Below are 10,000 nucleotides of genomic sequence, written 5' to 3'. Positions count from 1 at the left end.
GAAGAAAGCGTTGTTTGGTTGAGTTCTTGCGGGCGATTAATAGAAGAATGCTCGCTGGAGGCTAGACAGATGTGGAGTAGAAGGGGAGGGGGTGGGGGAAGGTGAGGAGGAGAGGAAGAGAGGAGAGAAGAGGAAAGAAAATGGCACCTCTCCAGAGGGTTCTTACCTGTGCGTGGGTCGATGGCGAAAGCGGCGTTCTCGTTGCCGCTGAATATGCTGTAGTCGATTCTCCGTCCCGGGCTGTCCGGATCAATGGCGGCGACGTTTCCCACCAACGTGCCTGTAAGAAGGATCGACCAACGAGAGAACCCCCGCCCCCGCCGGGGGAAGAATCGGATCTATGTTTAATATAAGAGATATAAAGAGCTTACCTCTATCAATTCTTTTCATCCATATCGCAAAAGATCGACAAGACTCCAATCTAAACGACCACATAGTTTTTTTCCCCCACCGGTAAACACAGTGAGAGCCACAAGCAAGTTTTTCCACCCACGTCACACACCAGCAACCAGCATGCTAGGTTTCAACGCCCGAATTTCCTTATCACTGGTCCTCCAAGGTAATTTTACCCGCCGCTGCTCGATTCTATTGGCTCTGACGTTTAAAATGAGTGGTCAATCATCAAATTTGAGAAAAGGGATTCGAGAGAAAAAGCGTCACGGAGCGAGTGTGAAATGGAGGACGTGCGCAAGGCAATTGCGCACAGGAGAGCGCTGGATGCACACAAAGCTTCAAGCCTTCTGAAATGAAGAAGGTTTTTATGGAAATCGTGACAGTGATGGTATGTCTAAAACTCTCTATTTTATTATCGATTACTTTTTTATTGATTTGGTGTCAAGTTACCGTTATAAACCCCTCAAAAAAAGTTTGGAAACGTTATTTCAGTCGATTCTTCCTCCCCTTTAATAATACCAACTGGTATTGTATTTTAGATCGTTGGAAAGCCTGATTAGTCACCTTTACAGCGAGGTACAACTTGTAAGGATCATGCATTCGTGGAATGAGTAACACAGCTAAACGTGTGGGTAGCGGCCCAAAACAATGTGCCAAAACCCCTGCAATATTCTTCTGTTGGTATTCACTCTCGTTTTGAGCTTCAAGTGCTGGCAGGTGTATGTCAGTCACAGGTGTGTGACTGGCACCTAATCGGCACCTAATTGACAGGAATTATATTCTGGGGCCAGTGGCGATCCCATATCTCCAGAATCTGGGACCTAACTCCATCCTCCAGGATGACAACGCTCGCCCCCACAGAGCCAGGATCATCACAGAGTACCTCCAGAATTTGAGAGTGGAGAGGATGGAATGGCCTGCCGTGAGTCCAGACCACAACCCAATTGAACACTTGTGGGATCAGCTTGGGCGTGCTGTACATGCCAGAGTGACCAACGCAACCATGTTGGCTGACTTGCAGCAAATCCTGGTTGAGGAATGGGATGCCGTCCCACAGCAGTGTGTGACCAGGCTGGTGACCAGCATGAGGAGGAGGAGCCAAGCTGTTGTGACTGCGTATGGATCTTCCACACGCTACTGAGGTCCCTGACAGTGTAAAATGAATAAAGTGTAAAAATGGCCAATATGTGTTGTTTTTTCCTTATTACTGTGGGAGAGTGCAATCATCCAATCCACCAAGCAACTCAAAACGAGAGTGAATACCAACAGAAGAATATTGCAGGGGATTTGGGCAAATATTTTTGGGCCGCTACCCACACGTTTAGCTGTGTTGCTCATTCCACGAAAGCATGATCCTTACAAGGTGTACCTCGTTGTAAAGGTGATTAATCAGGCTTTCCAACTATATAAAATACAATACCAATTGGTATTATTAAAGGGGAGGAATAATGGACCAAAATAACGTTTCCGAACTTTGTTTGAGGAATTTATATTGTTATGAAATGAATTCATTAGTGAGTCTTACACTACACTAATATACTATATATATATATATATATATATATATATATATATAAATACTATAATATACTACACTAATACTAGTGTAATACTAATACTAATACACTAATACTAGATCATATTTCAGGACCCTTCTTTCATGACTTTTCCTAGATATGTGCGTTCTACCACCCAGTATCCTTACATTTTCAATATCACATCAGGATAAGCTAATATAAAGCTATTTTTCTGTTTTTCTGTGTAGGAAGCAGGCTAATTTACAAGCGGCCAACTAGCGGTCGTTGTGTGTAAATAGCAGCTTGAGCATTGTAAAGACATTTGACCCCCGAGGCGGCTCTTATAGTAGGTAAAAAAGGCACGGCTGTTCTAGTGTTAACTGCATTTCGTCGTATAGTACTTGTACTTTTACTTGAATGTGAATCTAATCTAACCAGTTGGTCCTTACCGGTGCTGCTGTCCTCGGCGAGGACGGCGTGGTAGTGTGTCTGTGTGAAGCGCAGCCCCTCCTCCTCCCCCCTCAGGTGGATGAGCACCAGGCAGGTGGAGGTGAGGGCGGGCATCCCCTGGTCCACCGCCAGCACCCGCAGCTTCCTCCCAGAGGAGAACCCCCCGGGACTTCCTCCTCCCGCCTTCCAGCGCACCGCCCCCGACTCGCTCCCCACGCGGAACACCGGGTCCTCCTCCTCGTCCTCCGCCAGGCGGAACCGCACCGTCCCGTTCTCCCCGAGGTCCACGTCCGTCGCCGCCACTGTGACTATGGTCCGATTCAGGGCCGCTGCCGTCTCCGTTTCCGTGGCGACCACCCAGGCACTGACGGGGCTGCGCGTGCACGCTGGGGCGTTGTCGTTGACGTCCTCCACCTAGCGTGTAGCTTACATCAGAAATCAGGGTTCCCACACCTTCTGAGACATCACATTCAAGCACCTTTCAAGACTCAATTCCCTCAAATTCAAGGACCCAACACGGCATAGTTTGAGACAGAACTAGTTGACGAGCTAAGTAAAACATTTTTGAATATATATATTTTTTGAGAGAGAGAGAGAGAGAGGGGAATTCAAGCACTTTCAATGACCCATGTCTATTTTCAAAAACTTTTAAGACCTTGATTTCTTTTTCTCAAATTCACAAACTTTCAAGGATTTCAAGGACCCGTGGGAGCCCTGTCAAATCATTTTTGGAGCCAATACTGGATGGAACACTTTACCCAAGCAGAAGACAACAATAAAAGAGCAACTTAATACAATTAACTCTGAATGAACAGTAGATGATTTATCTTGATCTGATCTGTTACTTTATTTTCTTTGTTTTTTTATTTTATTCCTTGTTATTATGATGTATGTATGTATAAGATGTTTACAATTGTCTGTTTATTTGTTTATTTAAAAGGATCCCCATTAGCTTATGCCGTAGCAGTTTGCTAATCTTCCTGGGGTCCACATATAATCAACAGACAAACAACTTATACATTAATACAACATATGTATGTATATAATGTTGACAATTATATGATTTTTGCGTCGGACCCCAGGAAGACTAGCTAATGTCATGGCGTTAGCTAATGGGGATCCTAATAAACAAACAAACATAATTAAAAACACCAGCCACCTTGCCTATGGACTATTCACACTACTCCCATCCTGAAACTTCTATAGTTATCAACTCACACACCACCCGCCTCAGAAATAGTTTCTTCCCACAGGCAGTCAGGTTGCTGAACAGCTGAACCATGCACACTGCACTTGGCACTTTCCACCCTGCACTAAGCACCTTGTACTGTGTTGTTGTTTTGTTTGTATTGTGGACTATGTTTGATTGTGTGTGACACTACAGAGAGAGACGAGGCTGAAGAATTTAATTGTATTAATACATGACAAAAAACTTGAACTTGAACAAACCTGCACCATCACCTCCACCAGCGCGCTGCGAGGCGGACCCCCGTGTGCGGCCCCCCCGTCCGTGGCCGCGGCCCTGAAGGTGTAGCGGTCACGCCGCTCCCTGTCCAGGGTGACCCTGGTCCTGACCACGCCCGTGGAGGGCTCCACCGTGAACGCCCCCAGGAACTCCTCCTCCCCCAGTAGGGAGAAGGTCACCTCCCCGTTGGGACCCTCATCTGGGTCCGAGGCGGCTAGCCGAAGGACCACCACCCCCGGGGGGAGCCCCTCGCTCACCGAGGCGCGGTAGCTTTGGCGGCCGAAGGAGGGGCTGTTGTCATTGAGGTCCAGCAGCCGAAGGTGGAGGAGGGCGGAGGAGGCGAGGGGGGAGGGGCCCCGGTCGCTGGCCACCATGGTCAGGGTGTAGTCGGCCCGCTGCTCGCGGTCCAGGACCTGGGTGGTGCGGAGCGCCCCTGTGGTGGGGTCCATGGTGAAACGGCCGTAGTCCTCGCCTGCAAGGAACATGGTAGCATATTAGAGGTGGGACGCAATTCATTTTTAAAATGTAATTAATTAGAGGCTTTGTAATTAATGTATCAAAGAAAAATTAATCGCCTTTTAACCGCATATCAATATTTGACACAAGAAGCAACAGTTTTCAATTCAAATGGATTTGGTATACGAGTGAATCAATGAATAGACATATACATAAGTTTAAAGCAGCAAAATCCTGTTTATTTTAGCTACACAGACCAACAGATCACACAATGTACCTAACCTAATGTTACACTAACCCTCCCCACCCTCCCCTACCCACCCAAATGTCCTTGGTCAAAATAATAAACAGACCAACAGTTTAACATAAACTCACAAGTGCCATCTAAAATGGTAACAAACTAAAGCAGTACCCTTCACAGTAACAACAAACCCATTGGCCTCAGGATACCTCTAAGCCTGCTACTTCTTCTGCTTCTCTTTCAGCCAGTTGAGAAAAACTGGCCTGTTTACATGTTCAGAGCTCAAGGCCAAAATAATGAAAAGCCTTATTTTTTCTGTAATTAATTAATAGAAATTAACGTGTTAAAGTCCCAGCCCCAGCTGTGGTGCAGGAGGTAGAGTCGCCATCTAATGATCACAAGGCTTCTTGTCTTGCTTCTCTTTTTTTCTCTTTTGTTTTTTTCTGTACAGTGTCCTTGAGTTTGAGAAAGGCGCTTTTGAAATCAAATCTATTATTATTATTATTATTATTATTACTAATATTAATAATAATACATTTTATTTATGGACACCTTTCAAGGCTCTCATGGACACCTTACAAGACATAGTTAAAACCACATATCAAAACATTATAAAGTCAACAAAGCAAAGTGAGATAAAAACAGCAAAGTCAGATATAACAACAAACAAAATACAGCAGATCAAACCAAGTTATCTATTGTGAAAAGGTGTGTTTTAAGACTGGATTTGAAATCAGAGAGTTCCAGAGGCGGGGAGCAGAACGGCTAAAGGCTCTAGATCGCATAGTATTATTATTGTGATTATTGTTATGATTATGATTATGATTATTATTATTATGATTATGATTATTATTATTATTATTATTATTATTATTATAAAGGCTTGTTAGGGTGTTGTGGTAAAGGCTCTGACCCTGTAGAGAGTACTGGATGGTTCCGTTGGCCCCCTGGTCTGGGTCGGAGGCCTGGGCCGTGTGCACCACCCCGGGGGGTAGGTTCTCCGGCAGGCTGACGTGGAACTGTGGCTGGGCGAACACCGGGGGGTTGTCGTTGTCGTCCAGGACCCGACACAGTACTGTGGCCGTGGAGGAGAGGGGCCGGGGGCCGCCGTCACGCGCCTGGACTGAAGAGGAGCAAAGATAACATAAATAATAATAATAATAATAACCTTTATTTGTATAGCACTTTTCCTGCAAACGTTGCAACTGAAAGTGCTCCAATCATTATATAATCATAATTTAATTATTTTGTCTGTTAAAGGCAATATTAAAAAGATGGGTTTTTAGTCTTGACGTGAACATATTTAAGACTGACCTGGACTGACTTCTATAGAATGAATATATATCTATATATATATCTATAATATCAGACTGACTTATATAGAACCTTATTCCAAAGCGCTTTACAACGGCATCTCATTCACCCATTCACACACCCATTCACACACCAATGGCGGCAAGCTACCATGCAAGGCACCGGCCCGCTCACTGGGAGCAATTTGGGGGTTCAGTGTCTTGCCCAAGGACACCTCGACACGTGGCCAGCCGATCTCTACGGGGTTAGACGCCGGCTCTACCTCCTGAGCCACAGCCGCCTGCCCGCGCAGATGCCAGTCACACACAGCGGGAAGATTTGCAAGACTGCAAAAGATTGCAAAGCTGAATTCAGTTTGGATATCTAAAAACGCACCCTGTGTTGATGTACGGCAAATCACAGATCTGGGGAGTAATTGGATAAGTGAAAACAAGGTTCCGAATCCGATGTATTATTTTAAATCACTCGAGTCACTGGCAACCGGCCAACTTGTCCGCACACGGTAGAATGCGCCATTCCAAGGTCTAATACCCCCACAAAATACTTTCTGATATGAAACCCAATGTTTCCAAGCTTCGCCCCCCCCCCCTCCACTCCCCTCCCCCGACTGCATGTGTACGAGTGGAAAACAGGCCAGACAGAAAACAGTTCCTTGCAAATTCACAATCATCGCAGGGCCCGTCCTGGCACGGCTTCAAGACATCCAGGCTTTCCTGCGAGAGGAATTATATATATCCTGACTAGATTTAATTGTTCGTCGTACTACCCCCCCCCACCCCCACCCCCGAGCCCTGCCTTTACAAATATTGTCATAGCAACATCTGAAAGCAGTTTATCACAAAAATATGATTGCATATTTTTGGATGTAATTGTATTCGCATGAGAGAGAGAGAGAGAGAGAGAGAGAGAGAGAGAGAGAGAGAGAGAGAGAGAGAGAGAGAGAGGGAGAGAGAGAGAGAGAGAGAGAGAGAGAGAGAGAGAGAGAGAGAGAGAAGGAATAAAGAACATATGAAAATGAATAGGTTGGTTAAAAAAGCAGCAACGTGGTGACTGGAACGTGGGGTAATACCTCGAGGCGACTCAGAACCCTTAAAAAAGAGTCTAGCCTTTCCTTTCCATAAATCAATCTGGGGAATAATGTTGCATTCATAAAGAGGGGGCAGGCCTTGAGCTCTTTATGACTCTGGCTGTTAAGCATGGAGGGGGAAGGGATGGAGGGGGGGGGGGGGGGGGGGGAGAGGAGAGACTGACAAGGGAGAGGGAAGAGAGAGAAAGAGAGAGACTGACAGGAAGAGGGAGAGGGAGGGGGGAGAGAGAGAAAGAAAGAAAGAGAGACTGACAGCGATGGAGGGAGAGGGAGGAGAGGGGGGAGAGAGAGAGAGAGAAAGAAAGAGAGAGAGACATGTTAAGCATGGAGAGGAAGGGATAGAGGGGGGGAGGGAGAGGAGAGACTGACAAGGGAGAGGGAGGAGAGAGAAAGAGAGAGACTGACAGGGACAGGGAGTGGGAGGAGAAAGAGAAAGAAAGAGAGAGAGAGAGAAAGAGAGAGACTGACAGCGATGGAGGGAAAGAGACCGAGACATGGCAAAAGAGTGGGGGGGGACGCAAAGACAGAGAATATCCTTCACCAGGTGGAATATCATCCACCGACTCCAGGGGAAGAGTGGATCGTTTTGACGCCACCAGTGGTGAGACAGGCTGTAGACACAGGGAGGTGAGGCAGGCTGTAGACACAGGGAGATGAGACAGGCTGTAGACAGACGCAGGGAGGTGAGACAGGCTGTAGACGCAGGGAGGTGAGACAGGCTGTAGACAGACGCAGGGAGGTGAGACAGGCTGTAGACAGACGCAGGGAGGTGAGACAGGCTGTAGACACAGGGAGATGAGACAGGCTGTAGACAGACGCAGGGAGGTGAGACAGGCTGTAGACACAGGGAGATGAGACAGGCTGTAGACACAGGGAGGTGAGACAGGCTGTAGACACAGGGAGATGAGACAGGCTGTAGACAGACGCAGGGAGGTGAGACAGGCTGTAGACACAGGGAGGTGAGACAGGCAGTAGACAGACACAGGGAGGTGAGACAGGCAGTAGACAGACACAGGGAGGTGAGACAGGCTGTAGACACAGGGAGGTGAGACAGGCAGTAGACAGACACAGGGAGGTGAGACAGGCTGTAGACACAGGGAGGTGAGACAGACTGTAGACACAGGGGGGTGAGACAGGCTGTAGACAGACACAGGGAGGTGAGACAGGCAGTAGACAGACTAAGGGAAGTGAGACAGGCTGTAGACACAGGGAGGTGAGACAGGCTGTAGACACAGGGAGGTGAGACATGTAATAATGATAATAATAGTAACTTTATTTGTATAGCACTTTTCCTGCAAACATTGCAACTCAAAGTGCTTTAATTGTTATATAATCATCATTTCATTATTTAGTCATTTAAAGGCAATATTAAAAAGATGGGTTTTTAGTCTTGACTTGAACATAATGTGCTGAGGTTGCATCCCTAATGTAAACTGGCAGTGCATTCCACAATTTGGGTGCATAAAATGAGAACGCAGCCTCACCAAATCTCTTCTTTTGTACATGGTGGTACGCAGAGAAAACCAGCGTCAGAAGACCTGAGAGCTCTATTGGGCTGATATGCTAACAAAAGGTATTTCAGATATTCGGGTGCTGTGCCAGTGAGAGCTTTATAAACAACAGGGCTCTCAAGTCTCACGCATTGGGGGTGAGACAAGGTGTGGCGTGTGAGTGTGTGAACGGGTTGAAATGCGTGTGTCTCACGCCCAATGCGTGAGACTTGAGAGCCCTGAAACAAGCAGAAGGATCTTGAAATCTATTCTGAACTTAACAGGAAGCCAGTGTAGAGTCTCTAAAATAGGAGTTATATGAGCTCTTCTGCTTGTTTTGGTTAAAACTAGCATAGTAGCATAGTGGAATCACATGGCTATGGCAAAGTTTGATTTCTCGCTGGTTCTTTCACGGTCATTAAATGGCGGTTTGATGGTTGTTTAATGGTTGTTAGCTGCTCTGGGGGTAAGTTTATCCGAATGTCCTGGTGACACTGTGATCCATCTTTCGTTTGTGGCCTTCAAAGGGACTTAATGAGGATACGAATGCTGCAAAGCTTTCAGAAGCATCCCAATTCTTCCCCATTTCCCCCTGAAGTGACCACTACTACCCAACATAGATTAGATTAGATTAGATTAGATTAGTTTGGATTCAACTTTACTGTCATCGCAGAGTACAAGTACTATACAACGAAATGCAGTTTAGCATCCAACCAAAAGTGCAAATAGTGATATAAGACCACAACATAAATAGAACAAGAATGGTAGTGATAGGTGACTATGCAATATACAGTATGTGCAGAGGTAGTGTTGTAAACATCAGTTTAGTTTAGACGTATATACACTTATGGGCTATATACTGTACAGTTAGGTAGCTAGTACAGTGAGGTAGTTTATGTACAGTGGATTTAAAAGCATAGGATTGGTGTAGGCATGGGCTCTAACACCAATCCTTTGCTTTCAAATCCATGTCGGCACGTGCACAAGTGTACACTTCAGGGCCCTATTCCACGAAGTGCGATTAGAGCTAATCCAGACTAGTTTTGATAATTTTAGATCATTTGAGCTCAAGTTCCGTTCCATGAATGTGGCTCAAATAATTCGCTGCTTGGTTGCTATGCAACCAATCCTTCAGAACAAACCTGGTATAGGCCAGGTCTGGTTTAAGTAAGATGTGTGTCAAAAAATGTCTCACAGGCAGAAAATCAATCCCAAACGACAGTTCCGTCAAGTGTCTTTTTGGAAATATTAGTTCCCCCCTTTTACGAGATAATTTGATATGTTGATAGATAGTTTGATAGTGTGCTAGAAAAGAATATAGGTATGTGTATCAGCTTGCATCGAAGATAATACAATGGTGTGTTTGGCAGAGCGGTTAAGGCAGCTGGCCAGCAATCTGAAGGTTGCTGGTTCAATCCTTGCCTTGGGAGGTAGAGGTTGACTGTAATTTAATGTTGTTGTTGTTGTTGTTGTTTTTACATTCAACCGAAGCGTTCATGCAAATCGATTTACAATAAATACATCTGTCTAAGTAAGTGAATCATCTATCCATCAGTAATCATAAGAAATAGTAAACTATGCCAAATC

At 45.7% G+C, this 10,000-nt stretch overlaps 1 protein-coding gene across 1 annotated transcript in view; it reads right to left on the bottom strand.

Annotated features, from left to right (window-relative positions):
• Window positions 1-10,000, bottom strand: part of LOC308160686 (protocadherin-23-like) — a gene marked incomplete at both ends in the record, with an annotated part of 73,220 nt that overhangs the window by 27,456 nt on the left and 35,764 nt on the right. The window contains 4 exon segments of the mRNA XM_080534629.1: window positions 167-338; window positions 2,346-2,774; window positions 3,810-4,297; window positions 5,436-5,645. Of these exon segments, the coding sequence (XP_080390755.1) occupies window positions 167-338; window positions 2,346-2,774; window positions 3,810-4,297; window positions 5,436-5,645 (1,299 nt within the window).

Source organism: Nansenia antarctica (assembly GCF_963989245.1).
Source record: "Nansenia antarctica genome assembly, chromosome: 6".
Classification (NCBI taxonomy): Eukaryota; Metazoa; Chordata; class Actinopteri; order Argentiniformes; family Microstomatidae; genus Nansenia; species Nansenia antarctica.
Note: the sequence above shows the minus strand (reverse complement) of the source record. Positions and strands in the feature narration are given on the sequence as shown.